The sequence below is a fragment of the Ambystoma mexicanum genome, chromosome 6q (genome assembly GCF_040938575.1).
Source record: "Ambystoma mexicanum isolate Mex_15411 chromosome 6q, UKY_AmexF1_1, whole genome shotgun sequence".
NCBI lineage: Eukaryota > Metazoa > Chordata > Amphibia > Caudata > Ambystomatidae > Ambystoma > Ambystoma mexicanum.
The window spans coordinates 654282960-654302187 of NC_090937.1; the positions used below are offsets into that span (position 1 = coordinate 654282960).

The following is a 19228-nucleotide window of genomic DNA, read 5'->3' on the forward strand; positions in this document are numbered from 1 at the left end:
AGTCAGGTAAAGTATACACACCTCCCTTGATAACTATCAGACAAGTCAGAGTTAAAACACCACGATTTGTTAAAACAGAGGTGAGCGTGTAACCTGATGGCACTCCAATAGTTCAGTTAAAGGGAGAAAAAAAGGCAGATCATAGAAATAAAACAGGTCCCAACACTTTTAGGAGTTCTCAGCAAGAGAATAAAGGCAGTATATACTGTAGAGCCAAAGTTCATAGGCCAGGCCCACTTTAAATGGAGCAAAGCGAAATGTGCCCAGGATCACACGGTTTAAAATGCACTACAAGTCTTTGCAGGATGTTCAAAAGAGGTTGGGGCGATTCAAGAAGGTAAAGTTAGAAGGTCTGGGGCCAACCCAGTTGGAAAGCCAAGGATTTAAGGGTCACCTTGGGCAAACCAAAGAAAGGGAGGCCAGGCAGGACACAGTACTTTAAAGAGAGAGGAAGCTCCAGCAGTGGCAGTTGTTCCTGGCAGTGGTTGCAGTTCGTTGTTTCGACCAGGGGAAGAGAGGATCTCGTCGAGGAGGAAAGGTGGAGTCGTTGCACTGCACAGGGATGAAACCAGCTGCGGAGTTCGTCAATAAAAGGTGCGTTCCTTTTATTCGCGGTCAAAGTGGTGAAGCTTGGTTATCCGGCCGCCGGGGTGCTTGGCACGGCGATTCGACCAAGAGACGTCTTTGGAAGGCGAAAGGGGTGAACTGGTTGGTCCCACTAGCTCAGAGCAAGAAGACTCGTCCAGCAGAAGATCTTCTCTTGTCGTCGGGGAAAGTGGTGAGGTAGTTGCAGCAGGGCTTCACCGGTGGTGTCGTCGTTGCAGATGGCTCAGCGTCTTCCCTCTTCGATTTTCTTAGGTCCTGTGGCGACTTCGGTAGTTCCAGTCCCAAAGGCCCTGCTTTTATGTGGAAAAACCACCATTCAACAGCCCAGCTGTCACTCACATGCTAAGTGGTGAGCCGGGCGGCTCACCACTGGGCCAATCAGAATAGAGTGTGACTTGAGTTGCTAAGGCAACGCAGTCCAGGGTACCAATTCCCCTCCCCACACATCCTGTGGAACCCAGACAGAGTGGCACCATTGGAGGGCTTCTGTGGAGAAGCCCGCCAAAAAGTGGAACAAAGGGCTCAACCTTGGTCAGAGTTACAGAGACGGACACAAACGCCATTTTAGAAAAGAGTTCTGGTAAAAAGATCCAACCGTTGATTTAATATTAAATAAATAAACCGGCGATATCTTTAACATTGCACCAAAAAGTGGTGCATTTAAAATCAATGGGAAAATCCCATAGGAAATATTCCAGTGGAATATTTCGCGTGGTAACCACTGCCACCAGCCAGAAACTCGACAAGGGGGGACTGGACAGTGCCCCCTTGAAAACACACCCGGGGCAATATAATTAACCCCTTCCAGTACTTCCACAACATGATGGTTTGTACTGGTTCTGTTCACAATTTAGAACTAGTAAAGTCAATGGTGACTTTACATGCCCTGGGAGACAGTAGTCAGTCCCAGGGTATGGAGTCTATGTTTGGGGGTCACTATGACACCCCTGTGTTACTGCACTGAGGGTGCTGTGTGACAAATACACATAAAATAGATGATACCCTATGGAGTAAAGGACCCCATATCCCACAAGCACACAAATAGTCAGAGACATACCTCAAATCATGCCTAAGATTGGGAGTAAAAGAGTCTCACTCTTAGCAGGAGAAAGAAACAACCCCAAAAATCCAGCAAAGCTGCTGGGGACTCACTAGGTTTGGGAAATTAGCCTTATAAGAGAATTCTCCCCAACACTGTCCTCTCCTTCTTGAAAATGAAGAGTAAAAGCGAAAAGGATGTCCGTTTCACCCTTGTGTCGAAGATTGCGATGGTTGTCTTATTGAAGCCTCCAGAGATTCCGCTGCTGCTCTCGAAGCCTGCAGCTTCTCTAAGCTATCAGTTTTTCACCAACCAATTGAGCACCATCAAAGGCAATGTCCAGCAAACGTTGAAAAGGTCAGTGTCAGGAGAGGAGGAAGAAGTCAACGAAGACCCATGGCATCGTTTGCTTCTTTTTTGAGTGGATGACGAACGCTGTGAACTCGATCTCGAGCGCTTTCTTTCAGGGGTCACGTCCGTAGAATCGGAGGAAGATTTTCGTTTCAAGATGGAATTGGGAGAGGGCTTACCTGCTTCAAGCTTCCCATTCCTTTCCCGCAAGGTCTTGACCGTCATGGACTGGCACGAGCCACAGTCATCGACCTTGTGGCCTACCCCCAGGCACCACAGACAGACTCAGTGCGGGTCTGTAATGGACATTTTTGCCCCCCATGCAGCACACTGCTTAAAACTGCTCTTCGGTGTCGACGACATGTCGAATAGATGAAGAACCGTAGTCCTATATTAGAAATTTCACTGAGGCAATGTGCTCCAACACAGGCTAGCATGTGGAAAAAACAGAACTGAAGCAACAATCACTGCTCATACTTCATAAACCAGCATCAAAGTCATGGCCGAGGACAGTATGGAGGCCGCCGAGGGCTATAACTCGATGCCACACAATGCTCGATTCTGTGAAAAAGATTTTCTGAAGCAAGCTGCAAGCAGACTTGAGTATCAAAGATGAGGAATACGTGGGAGGACACAATCCATTCAAATATGAAAGATGAGGAGTACGTAGGAGGACACAATCCATTAGAAGCAGAGAGATGCCAGTGAACTGGATCTTTGTTTCAAGATTACACCTTAGATTTGATGTTCGGCAACATATATGGCCAAAGAAAATTAATCAACCAAATAAAGCTTTGTTTAACGGTTAGGAGTTATTCTACTGGAACTGCATACTAGGCATTACAGGCTTTATTACTAATGCATTTTTATTAATAGGGAAAGGTATATGTAGCTTTACCTCGGTCGAACGCTACGGGCTGTGCGTAGACAATAGGCCGGTTTAAGGTAATTAGAACTGCTTCACGGTCCGAAGAACCACTTATTTCTTCTTGCAGAGCATTTCGAAGTCCAATTTTGGTTTTGAAATAAGCAACTTGGTGAAAGTCAGAACCAGCTTCTTCATATACCTTTTAAGATTTTAAAGAGAAATCAAATGTCTGTTTTATTACATAAGACCACTAACAAGTAATAAGATGAATCCCATGAAACTAATACGTGTCTGTTGAACAAATTGAAGCAACTCTACACCATTTCAAAACAGTAAATTGTACTAACGGTACACCCTCTACATACAGCCACTAGTTAGTTACTGCCGGATATGAAAGCAGGAATAGTTTTGCTTACACAAGCCAGGTCAGAAATGTGTGGAATCACTCAAGCACATTGATGCTCTTTGTCAGTGATTGGGTGTGGACCCTTTGAATAATACAATACATTGCTGTCATTCTTGACTATGCCAAATTTCCCATATGATGGTACCAGCATGAAAGCTTCAGTGTGTGCGGCAATCTCCATTTTCAGTAGTTACGTTTCAATGCTCAACTCAAACTTATTTTGCATTTCACTTTGTTTATCTATTTATTTACTGTTAATCAGTTAAACAAAGACTGGACAGAAATTACATAAAATGGTAAACAAGAACAAAGCAGACAATTTAAACAGGATGCCAGTATTTGCAAACGAGGGTAGCGAGTACATCATTACAAGAGGAATACAGCATTTACAAACAGACCACTGAGGATAACCGATATACTCTGTACATGACACACTGACGATAAAGAGTCATCAGGATGATTAAGTAGATGGAAGAACAAATTACTAACCTCTCAGTAATGTTCTTTCATATGGATGTTCATGCCACAGATCTATGATATCCATATCCAAATGCAGCTCTTCTCCAGAAACTTCTCCACTGCCAGGAGGTGCTTCGCGGCTCCATGTCGGGTACGTCAGATGCCACTACTTGCCACGCGTCGAAACTGACATCAGGGCAAGTATAAGTAGCAGCGCCCCACCGCATGACCTCAGTTCCACATTTTTTCCCTAACACTCGGACGATGAGGGACTGTAGAACAGATGTTGTATTAGCTTCCTGCAAGAGAGGCCGGCAGGAATTTCCCCCAGAAAGAACATTACTGAGAGGTAAATAATTTGTTCTTCTCATGTCACAGATTCCTCATCTATGATAGACTCCCAAAGCAGTATGTAAATCTGGAGCAGGGAGGAAGCAAGGACACCAACTAAACCAGAAAACTCTGGAGGACTGCCATACCAGAAAGGGCATGCTGGCCCGCAAGCAAATCCAAGCAGTAGTGCTTAGCGAATGTGTGCAGGGACGTGTACATAGCCGCCTGGCAAATGTCCAGGACAGGGACTCCCATCTGCAGGGCAGAGATGGCAGCCACACCTCTAGTAGAATGAGCTTAGAGAACCTCAGGCACATCCTTCCCAGGGAAATGGTAGCATTCTGAGATGCATAGAATGATCAACCTGGACAGGGACTGTTCGGTCCCAGCCCTGCCAGCACGAGCACCTGCAAAAACAACAAAAAGCTGGTCATCCCTTCCTGTCTCTCTAGTATGAGAGATGTAGAACTTAAGGGCCCGTATCAGGTCCAGTCAATGAAATCGTTCCTCTGCCTTGGAAGGGTGAGGCGGAGCGAAGAACACAGGAAGATGGACCTTCTGAGAGAGATATATGATACGATTGGTTATTTATAACGCGCTTAATACCCAGATGTTTATAAGCGCTGACCCGGGGATCAAACTTATGTTGCTACGTGTCGTCTTGCTTCCAAGGTGAGCACCCTGAGCTATCCTCCCGAGATGGATATCTAAGGCCACCTTCAGTAGACAGGAGGTTTTCACTCTCAAAGTCACCTTCTCTTTGGAAAAAAAACAAATAGGGAGGTAAAACAGACAAAGTCTGGAGCTCACTCACCCGTCTCGTGGAAGTGATGGCAACCAGGAAAATCACCTTAAGGGTGAGCAACCTAATAGGACAGGAATGAAGCGCCTCAAACGAAGCGCACATAAGAAATGTAAAAACTAAACTCAAATCCCATGCCGGAACCACAAACTGGTGGGGAAGAAACTGGTTACACAATCCCTGCCTGAAATGCATAACATTGGAGATTATGAAAAATTAGCCATATTCTCTTTTACACAGAAATAGCGGCCAGGTAACCCTTCACAGTGACAAGTCCCAATCCTTGTATCTGAGCCTCTCTCACTAGCCAAGCATGAAGTTTCAGGCTGCTGAGGTTCAGGTAGAGGACCCGCTCTCACCGTCTGCGAGAGCAAATCGACTCTCCTACCAAGGCACCAGGGTGGGCAGATGGACATGTACAGTAACTGCAAATGCCACCTTTTCCGGGGCAATCCGGAGCAGCGTGGTTCTGAATAGACATAGTCTCCTGAAGACTAGTAGGATGACAGTGCTCAGCAGGAACGCATAAAGAAGGTCCAATGTCCACTCAACTGTCAATGCATCCCCCAAAAGATCCCCGACAGGGAAATTACCCGGAGCAGAACAATTTGCAGTTGCTATTGACACTGGAAGCAAAGAGGTCCACTTGAGGAGTCCCCGAAACAGAGAACATCTCCGCCAGAAGTACCTGACAGAACGCGTGGGAGCCTGAGGTCTGTCTGCTCAATGCACCCGTTGTCATGATCTCCCATCCGGCCAGATGAGCCGCCTTCAGGGAGATGCTGTTCTCCAGAGCCCAGAACCACTGTGCCATTGTTTTTCTGCATAGAGACAAGATCCCACTCCACCTCGCTTGTTGAGGAAGTGCATGGCCACTGGGTTGTCTGTCAGGATCATTACAGTCTTGCATTTACAGGGGGGAGGAAGACTACCAGGGCCAGCCTTATCGCTTTTAACTCCAGCAAGTTGATGTGTTCCCAAAACTCTGCGGGAGACCACAGTCCTCTCACTCTCAGGTGTGACAGGTTAGCGCCCCAGCCAGTCAGAGATGCGTCTGTGACCACTGTCACCTGGGGCCAAGGTTGACAAAATAATGCACCTTTCAGCAAATTGTCTCTCCGGGCCCACCACGCTAGGCCCTGAGCCACCCGACTCGAGACCTCCAAGACGTCCAACGTGTGGCCCTGGAACTGCGACCATTGTCAACGAAGACGCCACTGAAGCGATATCATTCGCAGCCTTGCCTCTGGCACCACTAGGATGCAGGAGTATGAGGCACAGAAGGCGCAGGAAGGCCAAAGCTGGGACTTGTGTCTGTCATTGAAGGACATTGACCATCCGAAAAAAAATTGCTACTCGATCCTCGGGTGGAAAAGCACTGCCCAGGCGAGTGTCCAAGTGTGCCCCGATAAATCGAAGAGACTGGGACGGCTGAACCGCAAACTTTTTGAAGTTTAGGGAGAAGCCCAAACTGTACAAGAAAGTGCATGTACGGAGAAAAGATGTTCCGACACTAGCTCCGGTGAGCGAGCTTGGACGAGCCAGTCATCCAGTCATCCAGGTAGGGAAAACACGGATGCCCTACCTCCTGAATCAAGCTGCTACCATTGCCAGCAGTTTGGTAAAAACCCTGTGTGCTGACGAAAGACCGAACTGCAGGACCATGAATTGATAATGTTATTGGCCTACCATGAACCTCAGGTACTTCCTGTGCTTCAGATGAATTGGCACATGGAGGTAGGCATCCTGAAGATCCAGGGAAACCAACCAGTCCTGCAGATCGAAGGCTTGCAGGCTCTGGGCTAGAGTGACCATCTTGAACTTATCCTTGCGAAGGAACAAGTTCAGCAGCTGCAGATCCAAAATGGGACGCAAACCACTGTCCTGATTTGGCACTAGAAAGTGGGTGTAGTACCACCCCTCCATCGTTTTGAACAAGGAAGCAGCTCGATAGCGTTCTTTGCCATAAACTGATAGACCTCCTCTAGGCAAAAGAGGTGGCCAGTGGACAATGGTCTGGTGGGTGTAGGAGAAAAGGAAGGCAATACCCCCGATTGATGACCTGTAAGGCCCAAGCATTGGATGTGGTCTCTGATCACTCCCTGCTGAACAAGGATAGCCTTACCCTCACCAGTGATGGGTGTTGGAGCCTGTCACTGAGGTTTGGCACCCTGAGGAGCTGAAGGGACAGCGGCTGCAGCGATGCCTCCTCGCTGCACACATCTCCCTCTGCCTCTTGGGAAGAGTCTGCCTTGGCCCCTTCCAGGGGCAGGTTATCCATGGCACCTCTGTGCAAACGCAGGAAAGAGGAGGAAACTAATGCCCTGTGACAAAGATTGCGTGGTGGGCTGCTGGACCACGAGTCCCAGGGACTTGGCCGTCACCTCAGACGACTGGACTTTCTGGAGGGCATCATCAGCCTTAGCTCCATCAGCCTTAGCTCCAAACAGGTTCTGCCCCTCCAAAGGAATATCTAGCATCCTTGTCTGGACATCAGGCACAAAAATGGACGTCCATAGCCATGAACGGCACCTCACCACAGTGCTAGTGGCCATGGACCGGAACACGCAGTCTGCCGTGTCTAGGCCAGATTGCAGCATTTGCGGCAGCCCCTTCTTGCCATCTGTTAGAATGGATTTCGAAACTCTGCTCTGGTGAACAGATGTTTAGGAGGCCACCCTTGTTAGTAAAAAAGGGAACACTTCTGGTAAAATAGCCACACCAAATCACAGTAGCTTGGAGAGCAGTCAAGGCTTAGTCACATGAGGAGTGGGGGTGATCTGAGGTCTTTGATGAGCACACACAGTAAGACACCAAGGATTACCCTTAGACAGTAGCATACTGTCTAAGGGTTTATACAATTTATTAGGCACAAGAATAAACACAAATGAATAATGAAATGCATAGTAAAATCACCACTCAAACACACTTTGTAAAATATATAGTCCCTTTGGTCAATGTGGTACATTGCGAAATCCCACCAAAACCCGTAAGGGAAAATGGCAGGCAAACTTTATAGCATTGACAGTCTTCAGAGATGGATAACCCTAACTTTATAAATCCAGCTCTACGATGAATGGAGCCTTGTGCTCAATGTTTGATGCACGCGTAAAAGCACTTGGTCGTGCGCAAACTCACAAAGTACAATTTCTAAGGAGCTGGCAAAGCATTCTGAAGGGCGAAAACAAGATCCAAGAGTCAAGGGAAGATCTGCTGGGATGAACAAAGCTATTCCCAACTTTCAGAGGAGTTTAGGAAGCGGAGGCTACCCAAGCCAAAGAGAGGACCACAAGGGATCCTTTGGGCGTAAAATACAATGGATGAGCAAGGGGCCACCGGTAAGTGGTTTCAGTACTCAATGCCATTAGCTCAGTTTGGGTCCAAACTTGGCAGGTCTGGAAGGGGTCGCCAGAGGTACAATTTCCCATCCCTGATTCTGTTTCAAAGTGCACAGGCCTTGAGTGGAGATGCAGGTCCGGTTTACACCAGGAGCTGTATCTCTCGTCTCGGTTGAAGCACAAACAAAACACTGATGCAGCTGGTCTCAGGGCACTTGAAGAAACACAGGGAAACAGCCTTCAGCGACCGTCACTGTCGAATAGCGACGCAGGGGCTCCCAAATTTCGCATTCTGACAAAATCTGGCAAGAAGGTGCTTCGCAGTGCAAGCTAGGATTCTCCAAAGGTTCGAGGCAAAACTCTATGAGACAACACTCCTGCACAGGTGCCAGGGCTGAGCTAGACAATCCACTGGATGACCCAGGAACACTTCTGAAGAAGCTCTTTTGCAGGACAATTAGGCGGCTTCGAGAGTGATTAGGCCCATCACTCCAAGGGGTTGAAGCACCTTAGCAGGTCTTCGGAGATCGAGTACAAAGCAGGGCTCTACCGGGACAAATGTGGGCTCAGGGTGCCAACCTTCTTCTGCGCGGTTTCGAATAGTCATTGGATCTGCTAGGCTCTGCTGAATACTTGGCTCCGTCTACAGGTCCATTCGGACCTGTTGCTGATGTGCAGGTGTGCATTCAGGACTCTTCCTCATATCCACAAGTCCGTTGAGTGCTTGCAGCTTGCACCCAGCCGGCCAATGAGATCATCTGCACCACTCGTGCACGCTAGCAGTGGTCCAATCAGGGACTACTGCGGCTTCCGTGCTCTTGTGCACACCAGACATCCTGGCACCAGTGGTGTGGATTGGGGCCAGACTGTCCCAGCCCACTTCCTGGGTACCCACACATGTGACCTGCAGTAGCCCACAAAGGAAGCGCTTTCGTGGGCAACTGCATGCCCAAATAAGGAATTCCTTTGTCACAAAGACCAGGGGGAATGCAAACAGATAAATTAGCCAAAGGAGTAGACAAAAGACCTTGTGGCACGGCCATGATGGACACTAGACACAGTCATGAGCCAAATGCAGAAAGCGCAGCACGGCTTGGTAAAAAGTTATACAAGTACATGCAAAAGCTTCTGCTGCCACCAGTCCACTACTATGCACATCGTCCAGTCACCAAAAAATCCTTAGTGGATGACCAGGGTCAGAAAACATAAGCACCCCATTACGCAGTACAGTAATATACTTTGTGTAATGATAAAATGTTACCAAAAGAGGCCACAACGTCGAAAGACTAAGAAAAACAAAGTTTCTCCGTACTGACAGCCAGAAGGCAGGGTCAGTTTCCCCATAACAATGAGCAAAATCCCAGTGGAGTGCAGCTGTAGGCCATGCTCAATTGGCAAAAGTCCGGTCAGGCTGCTGAAACAAAAGAAAAAAGTTGGGGGGGAGAAATCACAAACATAGAGGTAAATTAGTCGTAAGAGACATTTTCCCTAACACCGTCTAATATCAGGGACAGAAAACCATCCTCATCTCGCCCTCTGGAACGTGCTCTGCCACACCAGCTCCAGCTGACAAGAGGCCAAAGGAGAACTTCGCTACGGCACAATATGCATTTACGGCATGCACTGCTAGGCTGCCTAACGCACACACCGTATTGCCGAACACAACCAGCCTCTAGCTTTCCCTGTCTGGTGGAAGGGACAGAAAGGTACACGTCTTCAGGCTCGCCGTAGCGGCCTGTACCACCAGGCTTTCAGGTGATGGATGACGGAGAGGAAGGCCGGGTCCGAAGGAGCAGGACAGTACTTCCTCGCCAGCTCCTTGTCCACTGGAGCTACAGAGGGCGGCTTCTCCCACACTTCCAAAACCGGGGCCTCCACTGCCACGATGAAGAGCATCAGAGTCTCCTCATTCGGAGCATCATCCAGATTGTCGCAGAGTTCATGATGCTGAAAAGCGGACTGAGGTATACCTGGTGTTGGCAGAATGTCCAACTCTGGGAAAGTGTCCACACCACCGGCCCCTTCCAGGTCAGTTGCCAGGTCCAGTATGGCGTCACTCCCATAAAAATCCCCCTCTTCCCTAGAACCCAAGAAATCCAGCCCAAATGGGATCTGGTAGCCTTCCTCGTCATATGTGTCATACTATTTTTACACGAAAGCGCCTCTGGGAAGCAGAACGTATTCCTACACAGCCATGGAGTCTATGGCGTTGATGATGTTGAAGACGAAGCCGCGGCCGGAGCCTGCCGGCGCCGAGCAGACCCACTCTCATTGTGGACCAAGCCCCTGTTTCAATAGGCACGTGGAAGTGGTCAGACCACAGGTGCCACGGCCAGAGCTGCCAGTGCCTTGGCAAAGATGTCAAGCATCTTCAGGCGCAAACGTTCCCAATTCCTCCTTCATGGAGGATTGGGTTGGGAAGGGTACCTGTGCCGACCGCTCCACAGAACACTTAGAGCAGTGGCTCTTTTTCTTCAAAGACGTGGGAAGACTTATTCGTACAGAGTGACCTCTTATGATGCTGCTGCTTCTTCTTCTCCTCCTTCTGCAAATGCAGAGCTGTTCGATCCTCAGAACGACGATCTGTGCCCTACGACCGAGGAACCTTCCACTTGTGGAGGAAGGTCAACAAATGTGCCGCCTGCTCCCTAAGATCCTTTGGGAGCATCAACTGGTACGACCCACAGTCCTGGGTGTCATGGGCTTCACCCAGACAGTGCAAGCAAACGCGGTGCAGATCGGACACTGACATCTGTCTACCGCAATCCGCGCAAGGCTTGAAACTGAAGGCCTTCAATGGAGGCGGCATGGTAAAACACTTTGAAAAGCTTGACAAGTTCGTTCTTGATCAAGCTGAAAAAAGGAACTGAGGGCAAGGAGTGCAGCGCTGCTACTTATACTTGCTGCAACGTAGAGGCGTCGGATGGACCCGGCGCGCAGACATGCAGCACCCCCTGACGGTGGAAACATTTTTCCGAATTCCAGCTCCACTGTTAGTTATTTTGAATGTTAAAAAAAAAACATCTATTCTGGACGCATTCGAAAAGAATTCTATTCAGAAGTTTGTTTTTCCTGCACAGAAGACCAGGGAGAGAAGTATTCAGGGTCTTATTTTTTTCTGTGGAAAAAACATATCAATACTATACTCCTTCCCTAATTTCCACCAGTGAAGGTTGTGCAACATGTGTAGATACTTTCCATAAAAATAGAATAAGTCTGGAATTATGCAGTGTCAGAATAGATAGCTCATGGGTAAAGTGTGCACTCCCATTTGAGGGTTGTAGGACAAATGATTGAATCTAAATGGTCGACAGGACAAATGGTCGACACCAAAAGGTCGACAGGTCAAATGATCAAATTTTTTTTTTGTTTTTTTGGGGGGGTCCCCTCCAACCCCCTTTTTTTTGCTTAAACCACTTTTTTCCCTTAACAAAATCCTAAAAAAATATATATAACTAAAAAAAGAAATTCGATCATTTGACCTGTCGACCAAATTGTGTCGACCTTTTGACTGTCGACCCTTTGTCTGTCGACCATTTGACTAGACACCCCATTTGAGGCAAGCCTGCACTTCCCAAGTTCGAATGCCAGGAAGGCCTACTCAGCTCTTTAACTTTCTCAGGTGCATAAATGGAGTACCCTTATATTGGGTAGTAAGGTCAGCTATAATTAGAGAATTTTGAGCCGAAGGAATCATGAATTAAATTGAGTCCATGCTCACTGGATACATACTAAATAACAATGTACACATGTAATGGCCATAACAGGTGTGTCCAATATAGGAGCCAATGACAGTAGGCAGGCCCGAGGTAAGGCAGTTGTAACCCAGTTCGAACAGACAGTCAAAAAGGCGGCACAAGCTTGAAGGTCTGCGTGTAGTGGCTGAACCATTTCAGTGTACAAAACTCAGAAAGGGTTCCCAGATTTGTATCAAAACAGTCCTTCAGAGTTGCAGAAACCTTGACTATTGCCAGGAGTGACCAAACTCTCAAGCACTAGATGGTCAATGGATCAGGTTCAGACTTTTTCCAACCCTGTACAATTTACAGACAAGCTGTCCCGAGCATAACAGAGGGTAATGAATAAATGTGGTCTGGATCAAAACCCGCCCAAAAAACCACAGCAGGCCTGCCTGCCTGCCATCTAGAGGCATGCCCATGATGTCTTATCTGTGAAAGGACTTCCTTCCAAAACAGTTGAATATTCTGACACTCCCCTCACACATATAGGCCATGGTGCCCTTATTATCAGAAGCTCCCCAGCAGTACATCTCTCTCTAGAGAGAGGGGGGGAACTAGAGTAGATAACCCCCAATCTATCTGATGTCATGGACCACTAACAACAGAGTATGTATGCATTTTCTTTACATAAATGTGCATGCAATTTTAAGTAATCTTAGTCCCAATTTGGCCTAACGGCTGTGGGGAATCTCTATTAGCATGTACTCATCCCACTTCAACATATACAACAGTTTTATCTCTGGGTCATCAATGTCAATGAATTTGTAAATGCGCGACACCACATGTTTTCACAGTTGTACCTCAGATATGGGCTTCAAGTCTGTGAAATTCTGAGTACCCACTGCCATAACACGTTTCTAGGGAATTAAATGACACAGATGTACATGTCAGACTCGGGCAATCTAACATGATTCTTGCAGCATGCTACTAAATCTAAAAGGCCATTCTTCTGGTAATGCTGCCCTAATCTCAGCAGGCCCAGTTCTCTCAATGTACAAAACAGGACCTAATCATACCCGTGTAGAAATCATGCCTTTGTGAAATGGTGTTAACAGTGATGGGAATGATGAACATCTATGTTAATTTATTATGGTATCCCATTGATCTAAAACTGTAGCCACCACTACATTTGTGCACAAGGCCTGGGATCTAGAACACTACTTTAGCCAAACAAGCAGTTTGAGTTCCACCCCTTTTGAGGCATGCACCCATTGCTCTGGATCTCAAGGATCATGTAAGCACTAATTCTGACCCAAGTGGAACAGCAGCAATGTACCCCCGCCCAGGACAGCCAAGTCATCTCTATCTATTGCCCGCACGAAAATCTATCTACTGCATGCATATTTCATTTCCTTGGCATCTTGTGGCCTAAGATAAAATGGAACAGTTTAGCATGAATGCCTTTTGCGAAGACTTGGGGGGTCAAATCGATAGAGCCTGAAGGTCATCAAGTAGCCTGGGCTAGAAGTTATGGTTACAGTGCCAGGCCACGCAACCTCGACTTTATTGTATTTAACTCCTGGCCTAGCTCTTGTAGCCAAGAGTGGAAGTTTACCTTTGAAAAAGGTGCCAACAGATGAGGTCAGATGGATCACTATGTTATGATGGCTGCAGATCATATACACTATTATATACCTGTCATGTATTGAGGGGCAGGAATTTATTAAAATTGACCAGAAATACAGCTACCGCACCAAATAAATCCAACACTTTGACCAGTTCTGGAAGGTACTCACAGAAGAACGCCCAAAGTGTAAAGTACGTCTTCAGCGAACATGGCATCTGTGTGCTAATGTCCACCTTTATTTTGCTGCTTGATAATTACATTCAGCCCCATAGATAAGGGGTGTATCAGCCACCTTTACTTCCTAAAAATAGAGAAACCCCCACCCCCCATAGAAATAAGGAGTACAAATACTCCCAAAAAAAACAGGAAAGACACACACAGGAGCTTGTGGCCTTGTATTCACCCACAGCGCTAGCTCCATTGATATGTTTAGACCAGTAGTACACATAATGCCAGAGGAAGAACCTACTTTTATTACTGCTTGATCTGAAGAGGTAACATTTATTTTTTAATGTGCATCAATAACTAGGTGCAAAGAAATATTTAATACAAAAACATTTGTTTTACAGTTAAAACATGTTTAGTCGCTTATAAAATACTCTCTAAAAACATAATTTTACTCCCAACTTTAAAAAAATAGGGAATAAAATACTCCCACTTCAAATCTGGAGCACCAGTTACATTTGTTGGAATCATCATCACTAGGGCTCCATGCATGATCTAAAATCATTGGGGCTAAGGGACAGCTCTTGCAAGTACCTTTCAATGGATTAATTGGTTCCAAGTGTGTGTTGCTTAGCTTAATGGAGGTAGGAAGGGAACTAACACTTGCCTGCATAGCTTAAGGAAAAATGTGAGCGTAATAAAAATGTACTCAAAATAAACCTAATAAAGGACCAGAAAATTTGATGAAAGTGGCTTTCCGTCATCTTGGGTTAGTAAAGTGGTGGGTCTCTGATTCTCCCTGGCACCTGTGATCACACTATGATAATTCTTTACTTTTCTAGCACTGGTTATGCTTGCCACTTCCTTATAAATTCAGCTTGGTTCCCTTCAAATAGTTGCAATAATCTTGGAGAAAAAGTATAGTATCAAGCTACAGAGTGATAACTAGAAGTATACTTAGACTTGGCTTGTTGATGAGAGTTAGGGTGGACCATCATATAGTGGCTTACTGTACCCAAATGAAGGAAGCCGTTAAACAGAGTAATAAGACATGTAGCCTGCTTAGTGAACAATTTCATTTTAAAGAAGCTGACTGGGAAGCTGTTCAGACAGGCTTTATTATTCAGAAAACCTTTGCCAATAGAATCTCTTCCTAGGAACATTGTGTTGCAGAACTCCTCACTAATTCAGCGAATTGTGTGTGTGTGTGTGTGTGTGTGTGTGTGGGGGGGGGGCGGTGGGAGGAGGGGAATTTAAGGACAACTTAGAGAGCGTACTGTAATACTACACAAATGCACTGCCATTTCAATCCTCAAATAAGTGGACCAAACCCTACAGATCTAATATGCAGATTTAATTATGAGTTTGATACATTATAATTTTCACACTAAGAGATGTTTGGGAGTGTTGTCCATTTCAAAATAAATCAAAGTAAAACTCATCTGTTTGGAGTCAGGTGTTTTTCACTATGTCTGCTCAACAGAATTGGGATTTGCCCTTTACCACTCTAAGAGGATGGCATATTTTGAGAAAAGCAGTTTTCCTATGTAGTAGTTCTTATTTCTGCACATGGGTTTCAAGCTCTAATCATCTCACCTCTGCTTCCCACAGAAAGACTTTTGTAAAGCTCAGGATTTCGACAATAAAAACAGCTTCTGCCACTTCCCACATCATGTCCTATGATAACCCCTCTGAGATATTGGCTGTGAAATATTAATCTACAAAAGCCTCCATTTTACAGCAAAGAAATATGTCTCACAACAGGCCATAATCAAATTCTAACAAGACCATGATGCGTAGAACAAACAACAACGGCATGGTGTGACAATGCCATGAGACCTATTATCAGCAGCCAATGCTCATGATAAAAGGCTATTCAATAAGGTGTAAAAGGTTCAAGAACCTGACCCCCATCGAGGGGGGAAGGGGACTGCTCTAAACATAGGGCAGGAGGCCTACCAGGGTGTTTTCCAGAGCCAGCTCTGCCCCAGAGACCGAAGGGAGGAATTTGGGAGAGCCAGAGTCTCTGTCCTTTCCACATGTACCTGCTTACAATTGCAAAGTACCACTTGCTATAACCCCATACCTGTCGTACAACATGCTGGCCTTGGTTTCTCTCGTCCTTTTCAGGGCTAGCGCATCCAGAAAAAATTGCGGCAGAGGACAGAACATGCAATCCAACATCAAGAGATGAGGCTGCGAACACCAAGACATGTAGGGCCTCATTACACGGTAGGCGGTAAGGGTTAACGGTCACCGGTAAGGGTACCGGTGACCGTTAACCCTTACCGCCTTATTACGAGGTCCCTTTGCGGGTTGGTACTTTAACGCCTGCTCTTAGCAGGCGTTAAAAAACGAACCCGCAAAAGGACCTTGGTGCTAATTACGGGACCGCAATTTGCGGTACCGTAATTAGCGCCTTCCCCATTCCCATTATGGCCTATGGGGCCAAAAATGGGAATGGGGAAGGGCCTTTGTGAATGGGGAATTACCGCCCCCGCTCACCTTGGAGTAGGGCGGTAATTCCGCCATCTACCAAGGCGGACACGGTAAAATACCGGCGGCAACCATGGCACTAATAGCGCCATGGTTACCGCCTACCGTGTAATGAGGCCCGTAATGTTTTTTGCGGCAGATCGCCTATCAGAATGCTTGTCTGCCACAGCACATGACCTCTGAAACTGAATTTGGCAGTAGCGTGCCGCCATTGCAAAATGCTGGCAGGCCCATGTTAGAAAAAGGGGAGGGGCTTAAGGGGAGCTTTATGGTTTCCATCTCTGTAATCGGGCCCTTGGGGGAGAGCAAGACAGAGGTTGGTCTGGGGAACCGGCTGAGAGCAAATTGAAGGAGGAGGTGTATAAAAGGGGGCAGGAAAAACAGGCAAGTGTGGGTTATTTGGGTGAGGTCAAGGGAGAAAGCGGGCCGAAAGCCCTGGCAAAGGAAGGACAGTGGAGCAGAGCCTGGAAGAAAATTACATGGTGTTTGCAAGATGAGTTATTGGTTGGTGAGAGAAAGTGGCACTTAGGTGTGAGAGTGAGTGTATGGTGAGTAAGGGAGAATAAGCGAGAGGGGAGTAAATAAGGCTGACTGAGGAGTGAGAACGTTGAAAGGAGGGTGACTGGTGGATTGTAGAGTGAAGGGAGGAGGGGAAGAGTAGTAGAGTGTAGTAGGAGTGGGAAGTAGTGGGACCGAGTAGTGAAAAACATGAAGGTGTTTCACGACTCAATCCCTGGGGATCTCTTATTCAGGTGGCCAGGGAAGGGCCATCACTATTGGATCCCGACCCTGGGGGTGAACTAGCGAGGGAGGATCACATGGGTAGGGTGTCCTCAGGGAGTGGGGAGGAGACACTGGAAGGAGAGACATGGTAACCCCCATTTCCTGACAGTTATTCATCCCATATTCCCTCTACCTTTATGGGATACTACAACTCCCATAACTCCCCGCATGAGGTTGAATGCCATTGAGGGAAAGAGCACGAGGGAAAGAGAGCGTGTAGAGATCCCGAAAGGCTAATGTGAAAGTGAACTGTTTGTGAAGCAAGGAACAGAGTGGCTGTGGGCCCCTTCTGCGAAACCAAGTGCAGGGCACGGACATTGAGAAATCAACCCTATTGTCAGAGAGGTCACATATGGGGTGATAATACTATGCGATTGCGAAGGTCTCTAACAGGTGAACATTGTGAAAGAGAAGTACACAGATTGGGAAGGGAGTTCTCCCCAAGCTCTATGAAGCGGAGCGGTTTGGCTGGACAGGGTTTCAGCCATATTTAGGTTTTTGAAGACAGGCAAGGGCAGCCTGTGAAAGTAACTAAGGAGGAACTTTGTGAATATATGTTTGTTTGAGAACTGTGAAGCCGGGTGAGGGAAGCATGAAGGAATCAACTGAAGAAAACTGTGATGCACATTGAACTAACATTGAAATAGGTGGGGGAACGCCAAACAGATTTATGGGAAATCTTTGAACTATGCATACCACCCACCTTGAATGAACTTTGCAAGAACCCAAGTGAACTGAACTTGGAGAAGGGAGTGGTGAGCCACCTTTATTGCCATTCTGACATTCTTTTGATACACTCTTTATTTTCATACATTTTGCCACACAAGTATAGGTATCTGACTCAGACTATTTCCTTTGTTTGACTGACTTGGACTATTTTATTTTACTGTGATGGTCGAGTCTACTCCCATTATAGAAATAGGGTCAGCTATGAAGTCTCCAACCCCAGTCAAACTTAAGAAATGTGTTGAAACATGTACCTTTTGTGTCTGTGTCCTCACTAGTGATACCATGCCAGCCCCACAGAGTAGAGAGTAGAGTCTAATGAGAGTGAGGAGTAGTGGAGAGAAGTTGAGTGAAGAAGGCAAGTAGGAGTAGACGTGAGGTGAAATAACATTGATGGGCAGAGAGAGAAAGAGTGGGAGGAAGAGAAGGAAGGAGGGTAGAAGGAAGGGAACATCAGGGCGAGGAGTAAAAGGGTGTGAGAGTAAAAGTTGAGTGAGGCTTGGGTGACTGGAAGGCACCAATTTCTGTGATCATTATTCTTTCTGGACCCCAGGTTGGGGCCCACTTAGATGACCCCAGAGGAAGTGTTGCCTTTAGGCTCACACAACTAGTCAGCCAGATTCTAGACAGTAGGGGTTACTGACTCTGACAAAGGGCAAGTAATCCAGGAAGAGTAGTGTGCAAAATCTTTCTGCATTGGGTAAAAATGTGACGCATCACAAATCAGACACTGGCTAATTTTCTTCAAGTCCATTTGGATTTGTTGTGGAATAACTGGGTTGGTTTTCAACTGATCACTTGCAGGTTCTAGGGCAGTATTTCAGTTCCCTCCCATCAGCAGGTAGCTTCTCAGTGACGTCCGTAACCATATGGTATGCCATCTGAAAAAAACTCTCTTGCCTTTCTTCAGGCCACAAACTAAAAGAATTGTGATTTTGTGGGGTTCCTTAACCCCAAAAATCTGCTGTAATTTTCTCAAAAAACATCCTCCACATGTTTGCATTTGATCCCATCGGATGATGTTAGAGAGTTTTGCACAATCCTCTGGTGAGGGTTGTGTAACCATCAAACCTAATTGTAGAACAGTGTGTCATTCAAGAGGAAAGACCAAACTCTTAAAGTAAAGGTAGCAGAGCAGTTAGGCTTACATTTAGGAGGGAGGTAGGCTAGCAGGAACGAACAATTATTCAAAATAGTGAAAACAAAATAACACAGTACACTGGTATACTGGAAAATACACACTTAATACAAGATCACAGATACAATAGTTATGAGGTAAAAATAAGTGCGCAAGTACAACATAACAAACAAGAGAGCATATTGTACGTATACAAACAGTCTAACTCACTCTTTACCCTAAAACGCAAGCCGCATACCCGATGGTAGATATTATACATATAGTTTTCAGAGGTACATTAAGAGTAGATCCCTAGACAATAATACCCACAGTCATTATTACCATTTTCAAGATCCAATGATGCCACACAGAACTTAAGTGCAGGTTTATTACTACACTCTAAGCAGCAGTAGTGCACATAATACATCTGCA

At 46.4% G+C, this 19228-nt stretch overlaps 1 protein-coding gene across 11 annotated transcripts in view; it reads right to left on the minus strand.

Annotated features, from left to right (window-relative positions):
• The window catches only part of BLTP1 (bridge-like lipid transfer protein family member 1), a 2946455-nt gene that overhangs the window by 703650 nt on the left and 2223577 nt on the right, over nt 1-19228 (minus strand). For all 11 annotated transcript variants that reach the window (XM_069631149.1, XM_069631145.1, XM_069631146.1 and 8 more), the window contains one exon: nt 2895-3063. In XM_069631149.1, coding sequence (XP_069487250.1) covers nt 2895-3063 — 169 coding nt within the window. The remainder of the gene's footprint in view (nt 1-2894; nt 3064-19228) is intronic.